General features: G+C 41.8%; 1 protein-coding gene across 1 annotated transcript in view; it reads right to left on the reverse strand.

Moving 5' to 3' along the window:
• Positions 1 to 15,418, reverse strand: part of edc4 (enhancer of mRNA decapping 4) — a gene marked incomplete at its 3' end in the record, with an annotated part of 53,072 nt that overhangs the window by 18,499 nt on the left and 19,155 nt on the right. The window contains exons 12-24 of the mRNA XM_080001989.1: positions 14,565 to 14,745; positions 10,537 to 10,603; positions 10,322 to 10,413; positions 9,811 to 9,995; positions 9,312 to 9,394; positions 8,787 to 8,928; positions 8,318 to 8,598; positions 3,032 to 3,256; positions 2,837 to 2,938; positions 2,416 to 2,559; positions 1,982 to 2,018; positions 1,739 to 1,886; positions 728 to 859 (exon numbers count right to left, since the gene is read on the reverse strand). Coding sequence (XP_079858115.1) covers positions 728 to 859; positions 1,739 to 1,886; positions 1,982 to 2,018; positions 2,416 to 2,559; positions 2,837 to 2,938; positions 3,032 to 3,256; positions 8,318 to 8,598; positions 8,787 to 8,928; positions 9,312 to 9,394; positions 9,811 to 9,995; positions 10,322 to 10,413; positions 10,537 to 10,603; positions 14,565 to 14,745 — 1,819 coding nt within the window. The remainder of the gene's footprint in view (positions 1 to 727; positions 860 to 1,738; positions 1,887 to 1,981; positions 2,019 to 2,415; positions 2,560 to 2,836; positions 2,939 to 3,031; positions 3,257 to 8,317; positions 8,599 to 8,786; positions 8,929 to 9,311; positions 9,395 to 9,810; positions 9,996 to 10,321; positions 10,414 to 10,536; positions 10,604 to 14,564; positions 14,746 to 15,418) is intronic.

The following is a 15,418-nucleotide window of genomic DNA, read 5'->3' on the forward strand; positions in this document are numbered from 1 at the left end:
TTGAGTACAGTAGCCCAGAACCGACAAAGGCTGTGGCGGACAGGGAGGCGTCGTCGACCCGGTGGCTGGATGTGAGGGGAAGGCCGGTTGCTAGGCTGGCTCGCCCTGGGTTCGGCACCGACTTTGGCCAATTAAGTTGTTTGGCCAACAGCGGCTGGGGATCGGTTTATTAATGTCTGTTTTGTCTTTCAGTAAGGCAGAGAGCGCCTGAGAGAGAGCCTGAGAGTGCTCAGAGTGGAGCACTCTGTCTGGCGCCAGAAACCCTCCGTCTATTGTTTATCTCGCCCTGAGCTTTATTTCTATTAACATATTATTATTTCGGCACTTGAGCGTGATTGATGTGGAACTTGTAAATAAAACTCCCGACCCGCGAACTGTTGCTAACCCTGTGTCTCCCTCCGTCGTTCTGCCCAACCCCGTAGCCAGCCGGTTTGTTTTAACGGCCATTGTCTTTTTCATGGAGGCCGCTATGTTGCACCGCCATGGGGAAAAGTATTCAGTTGGTTGCGATCTGCAACCTGACCCCTAGATGCCACTAAATTGTACACACTGCACCTATAAGTCATGTCATTTTCGAACCAACATGTGCATTCTAGGATTAAAACATTAAACACCTTCAAAAAATACATTACTAATATAACACTGTTGGTAAAATTACGGTAGCGGGAGTGAGTAAAGCACTCAAACAGTAACCTTGCGTGTTTTTATTAATGCGTGCGTGTCTTACTTTGCGGGATGGTCTTCTTCATCTCCTCCCTCAGCACTCTGTCCATTCTGTTGGTCACTGCGGCGCTAAGCTGCTCTTGTAGCTGCTGCTGGCGACCCTGGCTCTCCACCAGCACGCGCTCCAGTCGGCGCTCTGAGGTCGCAGAGGGGGTCAAGGAGCACAACGGAGCATGGTGGGATTGATCGTCACAGTGAAAGCAATACGGTTCAAAACCTTGAAATGACAAAATAAATAAAATTCAACTTTTCTACCTATCTTTTTCATATTTTCCCCTCACCTGGAAAACAGCTTTACATTATGGAATATTTGCATTCCAGAATTTAACAAAGCTTGTTCGCTCGTTTTCATTTTGGATAACACAATTGTGTAATTTTTCCTTCCTAAGTTTTTGTAAAGAATAACCGTTATTTGCACCAAAATACAGCATGCTGGATCTTGATTAAATTGAATCTGAAATAAAGGTTAATTCCCCTGTTCCAACAGTTAGACAAGCTCAAACTATCTGACAACAATCACACAAAGCAAAGAAGCTCAATGAGATGCACATAGAAATTACTCAGGATGGTTTCTTAAGGAAAACCCCAGGGAGCTCAAAAGCATTAAGTTGAAGTGGAAAAAAATAAATAAAAAATCAGCTGTCATTAAAAGAGCCAGTGAGACTAACTGGTGTGAAATGAATGACTGCTTGAGGGGTTGCCGGGGGGAGAGCAGTGAAAAAAAACAGCTCACAAAGGCAGTGTGCACAAAGAGTTTTTGCTATTGATTTTGGTTTTTAAAATTGTCGTCCGAGGTTATTTGTTTGCTCCAACTCTCAATATTGAATTGAGAGCAGGGGGCTCTACCTTGTGGATGACAAGTTCAGCCCGCTACCAGTTTCCTCATTCCATGTTAAACAGGGTCAGTGAAAGTTGTCACCAAACGTTGTCTGACGACAAGTGACGCATGACTGGAGTTTTTGTTAAATTACAACCAAACACGGCGCCAGCCAAGTTTCAACAATGTGAAGGATACGCTCCTGTTCTTGGTGGCTGGCCATGATGTGCTCTACATGGGCCACAACGGAGCTCTGCATGCCATCCATCTGTCCCCGTAGCTCAGCTAGCTCCCTCTGCTGGCCACGCAGCAGCATCAGCAGCTCGTCCTGCAGCTCAGTACTCATCTGTGGCAACAGACAGAGACCGATCAAACATGTAGCTCGTTGGAAAATACAGTAATCTGCATTTCACAATCATCAATCAATTGGGGACAACATACCTGACCAGGGTCTGTTTGTCTGGACTGACAAGAGTCTCTGAGAAAATGCGCCAAGAGGGAGGGAGAGGGGAAATTCAAATACTGTATTTAACACACTGTTCAATTCATTAGGCAGATACAGCTCCGGCTTTAAAAATGATACTGAATTTTATACGTTTTTGAGCCATTCTTATGCAAGCTGGATAGGGAGCAAACAGGGCATCATGCTGGAAATCCAACACTGAGGTGAGCACCAGTGTTTCTTAACATGAGGTCCAGGGGTCCTTGAAGAGGTTTCAGGAGTGCCCGGCAAATTGATTACTAAATAAACTTCTCAAATATTTCATTTACAAGACATTAGCACTATTAGAGAATGTACAAAAATGACTCTGTGGCATGATGATGCATATCAAATTCAGGTCAAAGGTTGAGAATTACTGTGCTACACAACACACCCATCCTCTTTTTTGCTCTTCCTCTTCAGTTTGGGTGAGCCTCGCGGCGAGGTCTTCCAGTCCTTCACTGGGAGCCTGTGGGAGGAGCGAGCACCGCAATTCCCAGAGGATGATGCAAGGCTGGCAACCTCATCATCATGGTCACTGGGACGGACACACACAAATAGATGTTGTGGAACTGTTCGTAGAGCCCCTGCATGACAGCAGTAACACCTGGTACATATGACATTTCCCCAACAACATGAGTCCCCGCTTGACAACTAACCAGTAAAGGCAGGGACACATCTTTAACTCCACATCTAGGTCTGAATGCAACAAAGAAGTACTTTGTTTAATACCTGTTTGAGTTGACTTTGCCTCTGGCTGAAACACAAATCTTTGTGAAGACACTACATAAGCTATCTGGTGTACTGTGTGTTACCTCTGCTCAGCACTGGCGTCCTGACTGTCGTTCTGCGTGAGGTGGTAGGAGCGTCTGTGGTAGGGTGAGCCCACGTGTCGCTCCTTCAGCTCGTCTCTTGAACTATTACACGAGAACCACTATTAGACAACAGCAAAAAGCAGACGAGCATTTTTCAATACATTTGAACCCTTCAGAAAATATGTCTCTACTCACCAGTCTCCCAAGCCGTTGTCCCTCAGACTGTTTCTGGTTTCCCTGGTGATGTCGGGTGCCGCCGGCCACGGCGTGAGGCCAACAGTGCCGTCCGTTGCCCCTCCCACCACCCCAGAGTTCTCCTGCGACAAGGCGTTCTCCAACAGGGATGGGGTGTGGCTGAGGCGAGACTCTGCCTCCACTGACACACCCACAGCTCCGCCTCCTAGCTCCAGGGACAGGAGGCTAAAAGACAGGTTGGACAGATTAGTGCATGTCACATTTCATGGTGCCTTGTAATGGATGTGAGGGAATTATGGTCTGCCTTATTGATATGTTATTGAACAATATTGATATTATATTAAATTTATCCATTCATTCATGAATTTAGGATGAGAGAGGGGAAGAATGACTTTCACATAAGGATTGGATTTGACCTTTTTTTCCCCCACCACACTGACTTGATAGACACTAGGGATGCACCGGTACGCAGTATGTTAAGATAAGAAAAAGGTACTTTATTAATCCCCAAAGGGAAATTCCAGAGTTATGGCAGCAATGACATACATTACCGAACCATTCGGTACTCACCCTACGGTTCAACACGCACACGTGAACCACGGTATTATGGTATCACAATAGAAGTTCACCGGACGCACTGGCACACCGCGGTGTGCCTTAAGTGCACGCGTCCCAGTAAATCCACTGTTGCAGCTCCACTGGCCACATCAGCCGTGCAGGATTTCTGTTCAGCATTTCTGTTTTTGCACGAGAGGTCTATATTATTTCCAACTGTGCGTGGCTAAGCAAGCCTTTTCCATTGAAACACGGGATGAAACTACATAGAAATGTTTTTGTAAAGAGTACAATAAATCAAGTTGTCCAGTTGGAAAATAACCCCCTTGGATGGCCGTGTCCCTAAGTGAGAGTCAGGGAGAAAGTGCCCGCATTACGCATGCTGTCATTCCATACTTTCCATACGCACTTGTATCGTTCCATAAGGGGATATAAAATAAAGACATACTGTTCTGGCCCATCGTTAGCACGCGCATCGCCGGTACATCAGAGTTGGACACAGTTGCGCAAATTACGCCCCGATTGCTCCCTCTCCACGCCCCCATACGGGATGGCGCACAAGGCGCTCGCCTATAGGAAGAGTCGGCCCTGCTAGATATTTATTGTAGACTACTATAAAAACATTTTTTACACCTTTTAACTTAATTGTATTGTTTTTTCTTCAATATAAAGATACCAAAACCATACCATTACCCTGTCCCCAAAATACATAATCCATACCGAACCGCGGGCCCACTGTACCATTGCAGCCCTGATGAAAATCTACACTGATCAGCCACAACATTAAAACCACCTGCCTAATATTGTGTAGCTCCCCCTCAAGCCACCAAAACAGCTCTGACCGGTGGAGGCATGGACTCCACAAGACCTCTGAAGGTGTCCTGTGGTATCTGGCACCAAGATGTTAGCAGCTGATCCTTTAAGTTCTGTAAGTTGTGAGGTGGGGCCCATGGATCGGGCTTGTTGTTCCAGCACATCCCACAGATGCCTAATTGGATTGCCATCTGGGTAATTTGGAGGCTAAGTCAACACCTTGAACTCTTGAACATCATGTCCCTCAAACCATTCCTGAACAATCTTTTACAGTGTGGCAGGGCACATTATCCTGCTGAAAGAGGCCACTGCCATCAGGGAACACTGTTGCCATGTAGAGGTGCACTTGGTCTGCAACAATTTTTACATAGATGGTATGTGTCAAGTAACATCCACATGAATGCCAGGACTCAAGGTTTCCCAGCAGAACATTGCCCAGAGCATCACACTGCCGCCGCCAGCTTGCCCTCTTCCAATAAAGTATTCTGGTGCCGAGGGCTGGGCGGTTAATCAAATTTTATTTTGAATTACGACTTTGGCTTGATTGTGGAATGAATATGAAAACAGGATAGAGATAAAACAATAATTGAAATTCCATTTCGCAATGATGCTCTCGTCTGTCTTGCGTTATAAATCCAGCGCACCCCTTTCCATTACAGCGCTGCGCTTTCGCCCCTTCCCAAACCCGCTCTCAGCCAGGGTGCGAATGTACACCGACGGTGTGACTGTACCATGTGGCATATTTAGTTGAACTTAAGGAAACCTCACCAGGGGTTTCTGAATCCCATAAAGTGACTCTTTATGGGTGCTGGTTCTGATTTGTTATGCACATATATTATATACTGTATGTTATTGTCAAACATGAAGTCTGACTGGTGTTGGGGTCCAGGTGTGCCAGACTTCCTTCGCGCTCTCCCTGGCCACGGTGCTCACCGGCCAGGCAGCACGCAGCAGGGATGAGTCCTACCGGAGCTGACGCAGCAGGTCTCCCTCAAACACCATCTTGAACTCGCCCTCCACCATTCTGATTTTCGCCATAATTGAGCAGCCCCACTGGTGCCATGTCTTCGCCAGGCAAGGGACACACATGCAACCAGCCATCCACATGAGGTAGAAGAAAACGTGATTCATCAGACCAGGCACCTTCTCCATTGCTCCATGGTCCAGTTCTGATGCTCATGTGCCCGTTGTAGGCGCTTTCAGTGGTCGACAGGGGTCAGCATGGCCACTCTGCTTCTATGGTTACACAGACTCATATGCAGCAAGCAGCGATCTGTGTGTTCTGACACCTTTCGATCATAGGGGATGGTAGCTCAGGAGGTAGAGCTGGTCTTCTAGTAATCTAAACGTTGCTGGTCCAATCCCAGGCTCCTCCTGCTAGCATGCTAGTGTCCTTGAGCAAGACACTTAACCCCTAATTGCTCCTGATGGCTGCGTCCGTCGGTGTTTGAATAATTGTAAGTCGCTTTGGATAAAAGTGTCTGCTAAATGCAATGTAATTGTAAAAATTGTATAGTCAGCATTAACTTTATCAGCAATTTGTGTTGCAGTAGCTCTATTATTGATCTCATTACTGTCACCACAGTAAGAGAAAAAGAGAGAGAGAAAAACAAACAAACAACAACAAAAAATATATATGTGTAAATGAAATAAATCCTGAAATAAATAAACAAGGCAATAAATGCATAAATAAATGTAAATATAAGTATATAAATGACTAAATTTATTCTGGAACAGTGTTGCTATCGTCGCCAAAATTTAGCACGTTTCTGGACCATTGTAGCGACTTTATTTATGAAAAGCAACTTGCAACAAATTTAGCGACTTATTCAGACCATCATGGAAAATTATCACGGAAATATATTATAATTCATTCCTTTTAATGTTGCTCAAAGTCATCGCAGTGAAGGCGATCGGGGTACACGGAGAGCAGTGTTCGTGTCCATGTGATTCACACATCAAAATATATTTGATTCCCCTTATTTATAATTCCTCATTGAAATGTTATCCCTGTGCATTTTTTGTGAGATTCTTTCTGTTTTATCCTGTTGTTGTTATGCAAACTGACTAATAAAGGAAATTAAAAAAAAAACCTCAATATAGAGAAATATTTTGTGATATGTAAATAGTTTGTTCAAACTTTTCTCTCCGGATCACTGGATTAAGGTGTTCCTATAGCTCGTAAATATGTAAATAGTTTGTTTGATCTTATAAATATTTAAATAGTGATCTTTGATCTTCTCCAACACTTTGTAGATTTTTTATTTTTTTACTTCTACTTAAAATATATGTCCCTTTAGTGAATTTGTGATTATTTGGCTTAACATTTATCTATCTACCTTTTAAATAGCTTAAGGTGAATGACACAACAACTAAGCTTCATGCAAATTAATGTGTGATGACTTCATCAACATGCAAATGAGTGCATGACTTCATCTGGCGACTTTTAGCAACTTTTGGAGCTAGTGGTAGCTACTGTCATTGGAAAACCTTGGCCTGCAGGTGGATCTTTCATTCCGATTCATGAGATCTTTCATCACTTTCATTGTGCCACAGGGTTTCGTGAGACCCTACGAATCTTGCAGTTACCATTTTCAAGCATGCAAAATGAGAAAGTGAAACTCCCACAGCGCACACTGTGGCAGTGCAGGTGTACACTGATTCTTGTCCCATTTGCAAAACTGTACAGTTAGTTTTTCATTTTGTTTTGACATTTTGAATAGGCCATTACAAAATAAATAAAAAATTAGGTAAAAAATGATTGTACTGTTGACACGGAGAACATGCAGACAGTCGTTTAGTCGGCACATTTTATCATCCCTAGTTTGTGTTTAAATAGTATAAATGGACTGTAAATTCCAATAAAAAAAAGACCAAAACCTTTATTATTTTTTTCGGGGGCCAGTGCCGTTATATTTGGCATTAAAGAAATACTAATTTTGGGCTGGTGGGGGTTGTTGTTGGCCTGGTGGCCAACACTGGAGAAACACTGGTTTATATATATATTTTTTCCTATTTTCTTTTTTTTTTTTTAATACTGTCTAGACTCAATACTGTCTTGATGTGCATAGAAATATGGGTCATAATTTGTATTTTCTGTTTGAAGAAAAATTATATTATTTCTCCCCTCGAATGAGATTGGAAACATTGGTCACTCAATCCATAACATGGCTGAAGAGCCTGTTAGATCAAAATGAAATGGGATTTAGAGATAAAATAGAGAGATTAAGATAAAAATTCTCACAAAGAATACCCAGATTCATAACCACATATTTCCAACTTTGTTTTTTTCACATAATATGAAAGTGTAGAATCAGAGCTTCAAAACAAGGTTGCACTTGAAGGAATCAAGCAAATATTTGGAAGCTATGACTTATTAAAGATTATGAATTTGAAAACCGAAGTTCTGGGAAATCAGCCTTTAAAGTTTTAGTTAGTAAGCAATTCCAGACTTTTTCAGCTCAAAATAAACATGTAGAACCAATAAGTGCTTTCAGCGCTTCCATTTGGATAGTTGTACTCATTGAATGAGATAACGCTGAATGTGTTTTTCTGAAATAACATCTGAACCATTAATTTACAAAAGAATATTGGAAAATGCATAATTCAAATTAATCCTTTAATTTTGAGTTAATTTCTTTCATTCTCATGCTCACTAAGGCAAATGAAAATTGAAATAATCTTGAATCACGAAATAGTCAACTATTGCAGAAATGCAATACTTAATCAATAGCATGAAATAATCTTTATAGTATCCACGCCTGCAGATTCCTGTCTCACTTTCGTTTATTCAAGTTAATTAATCTGCAACCCTCCATTAATTGGACAAGCTGCTTATTAACCAAAACAATAAACCCAGTGCAGATGTTCTGAAAATATATCCATTTATAAAGCATCCACTGTGTCCCCCATTCCTACCTGGTGTTGTTGGCTCCACGGGGGGATGACAGGAGGTGCAGGGCGGAGGCCGCCGACGCCATGCTGTCGGGCTGCAGGACCTCGGGGTTGGAGAGCAGGCCGCGCTGCAGTAGCAGCGTCTGGGAGGCGATCTCTGGCATGTCCTGCGACAGGGCCGTGGAGGCCGAGGAGATGACATCGGGGGAGCGCTCCCTGGTCGGCGACGCCTGAGGCGGCAGGAGTGGCGCGTCCAACACCTGAGCACCGTCTAGCAAGAGTGGACCGCTGGCAGGGGCCAGAACCTGCAAGCAGATAGAACTGGATTTAGGAAAATCAAGAATAAGGACATCTAAGGGGAATCAAAAAAGGTGGGGTATCATATGTCATGAAGATTGTGATGTTTCTTTTACTTATTTGAATGGCAAATGATCACTGCAGGCGGTGATCCTTGGTTAGTGTTTGAGATAGTGGTGTGGGGGCGTGGTCCTACCGGAAGGTTCTCCAACCCAGGCAGCAGGATGGAGGCGGCTCTGGGGCTGCTGCTGGAGGTGGAGAGCACCAGGCTGCTGCTGCTGCTGCTGCTATTGTTGTTTTCTGCTCTGATGGGGCTCTGACTCACATCCTCTACAGCTCTGCACACCCAGACAGAAATATTCAAACCCAGCTTCCGGATAGGGGCCATCCACAAAAATAATAACTATTATATGACTGCTTATTCCTCACTGTTGGCCTGAATCAACTAATAAAGTCAAGACATAAATCATGTCAAAAGCTAGACAATGCACAGACATGTCTTTAAATCTGTAAATTCTGTCTATGCAACGGGAGGACAAAGCATACCAAAAGCTTGCTGATCTACAGCCATTTAAAAACATCAACATCATCCAAACAGCTCAAATGTTTAGAATCCCAACGCTGAAGTAAAACACAAGAACCAGAGCACCTTTGTTTGAGCGACATATTCAGATTGCATGCAAATATGATGAAATATTTTTTTTCGTTTATTGTCTCCCACCTGCTTGTGGAGTCCGTGGAGTTGCTGCTAATGGCCGTCACAATGGTCCGACTGCTGGCACTGCTGCCAGGCGAGGCTGGGACCTGGACGAGAAAACATCATTTGATTGGAACATATTTAGGGGCTTGTTCAGAAGGGGTTATACCACAGGGGCTACGCAAACATTTAGTGACACCAGTGTCTTTCTTTGTGCTGTGCTCTCTCAGCGCTTCACCACACATGGTTTCAGCACGATATTAGCCAGATTGAGATCCTCCCTAAGAAATATCTTGGAGCTCCAGATACCACAACATGTTGAGTGTCAGCACTAATGTGCAAGCTCTTCAGGCATGTGGGAGGAAAACACTAATTGCTGCAAGTGCTGTTGCCAAGCTACTGACAACAACCCATTTGAAGCACAGTGGCAAATGTTATGCATGCTGGGGAGAATTGTCTTTATTGCTACATCTTTTTTTTGCCCAACATTTTTTTTTTTTTAACAAGGATGGTGTTTCCATACCGAAGCGCTGGGGGTCATAAAGGCGTCGGGGGTCATGAGCTTGGGCATTGGCCCGCTGCCTGCACCCGAAGCAGAAAGGAAGTCGGTGGGAGCGGGTAGAGATGGGATCTTCCTCAAGTCGGTCTGGGATCCGCTCCCTGACTCCTTGTCGGAGCTCTGGTCCGTCAAGTGGTCTGAGAAACCCGCTGGAGGCACAAGTGAGAGCAATTTCCATTTGATGATTCAGACTCCAGAAGTCAGCAGCAAGAAATTAGTTGGAGAATGAGTAGCAGTTATAGGTTAACAACTTCAGTTCAACATTTAAATTAAAATGTTTAATAATCTCTAACTCTTCTAGTGCAGCTTGTTCCTCTAGAAGGTTTAGCTGGCTATGACTATGATATATAGTGGTTTGATACTATGACAAAATGTACTTATTTCAAGTGGCTTTGGACAAAAGCATCAGCTAAATAACAATGTAATTTTGCCAACTTGTAAACCCTGTAAAAAAACAGGCTCTATGACAACTTACCAAAGCCATCCTGGGAATCTGAATGGGGTAGAAATAGGGCCGGGTTAGAACCAAGGTTGGGTTGGAACCAGATCTGGACATCCTGCAGAGACCTGGTCAAACACACACACGTTATAGGAGAAAGTCAAAGGATGTATTCATTTTTTTTTACGTCGGATTATCAGGAAATTGTACTGTTATTAGCTTTATGAACGGAACCTATTCTCGGAACTCACTTAGTGTGGACGCAGTAGAGTTTGATCTGAATCCCAGACTTGGACTCCAGGGTTCCTTGGTTGCCTTCTGAAAGTAAACACACAAACAAGGTACACATGAGGCAATGCGTAATTTATCTAATTGATACCAAGTAGCTTATGTAAAAAAAAAAAGGTTTGTCCACTAAGACCAAATGTGTCACCGGGGCTCAACATTAACTTTTTGAGGCACTTGTCCTTTGGACAAGTAAATTTACCTTTCACTTGTCTGGGTTAAAATGACAATAATGTACTTTTTTCATGTTGTTTTCCGAAAGCAAAATTCGAAAGACGAACAAACAGTTGAAAGCATCCAAATAGTGTCAACATACAAATTATTCAATTTCTGAATTTTATTTACGTATCTATATGTAATGTTTTCACCTCAACAGATCACTTTCATATTAATTTAGATTCTATATAACAAAAGGCAATGCATTGTGATACCAATTAATGTTCAGATGAGCTCCTAGGTGACCTGCCTTCGCTATTTTATTTTTATTTTGACGGACCTCAATGCGAAATTCCATGTGACTATTGGAATTTTTTTTTTGAGCCATTTTGTAGTTCTTAAGAGCTGCTTTATCTTTAGAGCTAACTTATCTTGAAACAAATAACAGTACATCACCACAAGAGGGCTAAATATACAGTAGACAAGTTCAATGTAGGATTTTCCATTTAAATGCTTTATCAATGACACAAATATCAAAAATATGTTTTAATATATGTTGTTTATTAAAGGCATAATAATTAATATAAGCAAATAGTATCATTTATAGTATCCAAAAGAATGTATTCTTTTACACGCAAACATAACTTAAAACACTGACTTTATTGTTATGCGTTTTATATATTTTTTTTATTTCTTTATTTTCTATGCTCTTTCCTTTTTATATATTTTATGTAAGGCACTTTGAGTTTGATTTCTAAATATAACAAATTAAAAAGTCGAGGCTAAGTGCTCCATCAGCATTAGTTCAGAACTCAGCAACAAGTTGTTGAACAAACAGTGATCTTACAGTTCCCTTTGGTGCAAACAGCAAACATGCAGATTAAGATCATCCTTCAATATTCCGTGTGATGTCAGAATGTCAAACCATTTTGATAGAATAAGGTCATAAAGTGTATCAATTCATCAAACACTACACCGCATCCTCTTGGTATGATAAATGATGTTGCGCTGACGGCTGGGAGGACACTGCCATTTGCATTTTGGCAATTTGTTTTTAGTTTGATTTGTTTTCTGGTGGTTTTCATGTCTGGGATCTGAAATGGGCCACTTTCTTAAAAACTATCATTGTTATAAAATAAAGGCAGGAATGTTTAGAAGCTAAAAAACAATAGCGGGGTCATGTTAGTATAAAGAGCATGAACTTAGAATGAAAAAAAAATTAACTTAAAATTAAAGGATTAATTTGAATTATGCATTTTCCAATATTATGTTATAAATTAATGGTTCAAATATTATTTCAGAAAAACACATTCAACATTATCTCATTCAACGAGTACAACACTATCCAAATGGAAGCATTGAAAGCACTGATTGTTTCTACATGTTTATTTTGAGCTGAAAAAGTCTAGAAATGCTTCTAAAACTTTAAAGGCTGATTTCTCAGAACTTCGGTTTTCAAAATCATAATCTTTAATAAGTCATAGCTTCCAAAATATTTGCTTGATTTCTCCAAGTGCAACCTTGTTTTGAAGCTCTGATTCTACACTTTCATATTATGTGACAGAACAAAATGGAAATTTTTGAAATGTTAACCCTACGCGGGGGTCACATATATGGTTATGAACGTAGGTATTCTTCGTGAGAATTTTTTATCTTCGGCTAAATCCTATTTCATCTTGATCTAACAGGAGGCCACCTGTGCCAAGATAATGAAGTTCAGCCATGTTATGGATTTAGTGACAGGTTAGGTTATTGGTTAGGTTACCAATCTCATTCCAGGAGGGAACAGATCCCTCAATCATAGGAAGTTTGGAGCCTTTTTGGATAAAATTAGTGTCTCTTATCAGGATTTACGGATGCACACTGAGATCAAATGGTTGAGCCATGGGAAGTGCTTGAAGAGGTTTTTTGCACTGCGCACTGAAATCCCAGTGTTCTTGGAGGGCATCATTCAATGTGATACAAGTGCTTACCGCGGTAAACTCAGGTTTTCTTGATTTTCTCTGTGACATGGCCCTCCTTGCGGATTCCTTGCGTAATATGCAGTTGTAGGGAAGAGGCCAAATTGTGTCAGATCTCTATGCACACATGAACGCATTTCAGCGTAAACTTGCTCTGTTCAAAGGATTTTCATCCGCCCATCCAAATTTGGCACACTTTCCCGCCTGTGAAGAGACGTGCAAAGATGTCCCCGAATGCGAGAAGATATTTCTCAAGTACAGAGCTGACATAGAAACACTGCAGCAGCATATCAAGAACTGCTTTCAAAATTTATACGGAATTGCGTTATTATCTGACCCCCTCTCTGCGGCTGTCAGTGACCAACCCCGTTTTCCCACCCCTCAGGTATTTTGCACTCTCAATGGCCAGCATGTTTGGGAGCACTTCCACCTACGAGAGCAGCTTCTCAACAAAAAGGCAAATCAAGTCAAAAAAGAGAAAGACTGAGAGATGAAACTCTGTACCAGCTCATGCAAATTAGAGCCACAATCATCAACAATGAAATTCAGTCTATTGTACGCCAGCAGGAGAGGCCACAAGTATCTCGTTAAAGACAGAAGTTTATACTGACCCACATGTGGGTGAGGATCAACGGCTTTTGCGATAAATGCACGCTTATTTGAGGGCAGAGTAGAAATGCACAACAAACATGAAAATGAAGTTGTGGAACAAACATGAAGTTGTTCCACTTAGTAATGGTGTTAACTTTCGTACCATTATTGAATGATGATTGAATGACGATTTTTAAGACACCAATGCACTGAAATAATGGTTTATCACTCAGGAATATGGATGTTTTGTTTCGTGTTAAGCTCATTAAATAAATAATCAAATGATTTGAATATGAAAAATAGAAATGTTGGTATAGTAAACTCTGATTACCGGTAATTATTTTGTTCTTTTCATTAAATTAGTAGCTATAATTGGCTAAGTGAGAGTATGGTGGAAATGCACGGATATCATTTTTGTGGCCTTCTCTTTCATCAAAGTCATCATCCTCATTGAATTAAGGTATGCAGGTATGCACTGGAGATCCGCCATCATCAAGCCAAGTTTCAGTATAATTCAACCTGTAACTCACTTGACTAACTAACATTGAAATGTCCAGTTCAAACATCTAATGAAAGTCTCTTTCACTTTGAAGTGAAACTATACCTTTCTATTATATTTATATGGTACTTGCCATGGCATAATAAATCTCAATAATTGCAAATAAATAAATATATAAACAAAGAGACAAACAAACAAATAAATGGCTGACTCTTTTCACTCTCGTTCACTGGAAGTCCTGCTTCCCTCAACATGCATTAAACCAACTGAATCAAATCGAATGACTCCTTTTACTGAATGACTCGTCAAGAACCAAGTCTCAAAAAAAAAATTAAAATTAAAAATAAAGAGTCAAACTTTTCATAATAAGCGAGCTCTTGCACCAGAGAAAATGCTCTGCTGAAGTAACAGAGATAGATATGCAACGCAGTTTGCCCCAATTTTGGAATATTGTCTTGGCTGAGCAGAGCTTGCATTCTGTTGTATTTTTTTTTTAACCTTGAAGTACCTCCAAACAGCCGACATTTTTTGACCCTCAACTACACACGTTGGTATCGGGTTTGAGAATCGGAGATGCATTCGGACACAGTCTTTTTCTGTTTATGACTTGTAACTTGTAAGATGAGCCAAGTCAATTTCTCTTCCACTTGCCCTACAAAATTCCATAAGACAAGCCCTGTCGAGCCCTGGTCACCTTATTTTCTTTTTGTCAGGATTTTGTGTGGACTGTTATTGAACATTTCTCAGTTATTGTTATTTATAGTTACCCACATGTGTGTGTGCCTACCTGTTGTCATGCTCTCACTCTCCTCCTCTGCAGGAAGAACCTCTGTGTGTCGCTGTCGGCTGTGGGAAACTTCCTGCACCCCGAAGCTGAGCACTGGATGGGTGAGCAGGAACTCTGAAACAGCCGTGAAGCTGGCCTGGCCTTTCTCCTGGTCCTGGTGGAGCTCCATCACGTAGAGGACCTGTGGGTAGGTAACAGGGTAAGTGATTTAAATTTTTATAGCAAATTGGGAGGAAAAAGTTAAACACATTTCACTTTCAAGAAATTTTAGAGGAATGACATAAGTTGAGCCATAGTTGGAATAATATACAACATACATATTAAAACCACCACTAATAACTACTCCTAATATTGTGTAGCTCCCCCTTCTACTACCAAAACAGCTCTGAGCTGTCAAGGCATATACTCCACAAGACCTCTGAAGGTGTCTTGCGGTATCTGGCACCAAGACGTTAGCGAGCTGGGGCCCCCATGGATCGGGCTTGTTGTTCTTGAACATCCCACAGATGCTCAACTGGATCGGACCCTAACCCCGGCCATCCACATGATGTTGAAGAAAATAAGATTCATAAGACCAGGCCACCTTCTTCCATTGCTCGATGGTCCAGTTCTGATTCTCACGTGCCCATTGTAGGTGCTTTCAGCGGTGGACAGGGGTCAACATGGGCACTCTGACTGGTCTGCAGCTACGCAGTCCCATCTGAGCAAGCTGTGATGCACTGTGTGTTCTGACACCTTTCTATCATAGCCAGCAATAACTTTATTTCTGCAATTTGTGCTACAGTATCTCTTATGTGGGATAAAGCCAGACGGGCTCGACTTCGATCCACACACACGCATCAATAAGTCTATGG

This window comes from Zeus faber (genome assembly GCF_960531495.2).
Source record: "Zeus faber genome assembly, chromosome: 6".
Lineage (NCBI taxonomy): Eukaryota > Metazoa > Chordata > Actinopteri > Zeiformes > Zeidae > Zeus > Zeus faber.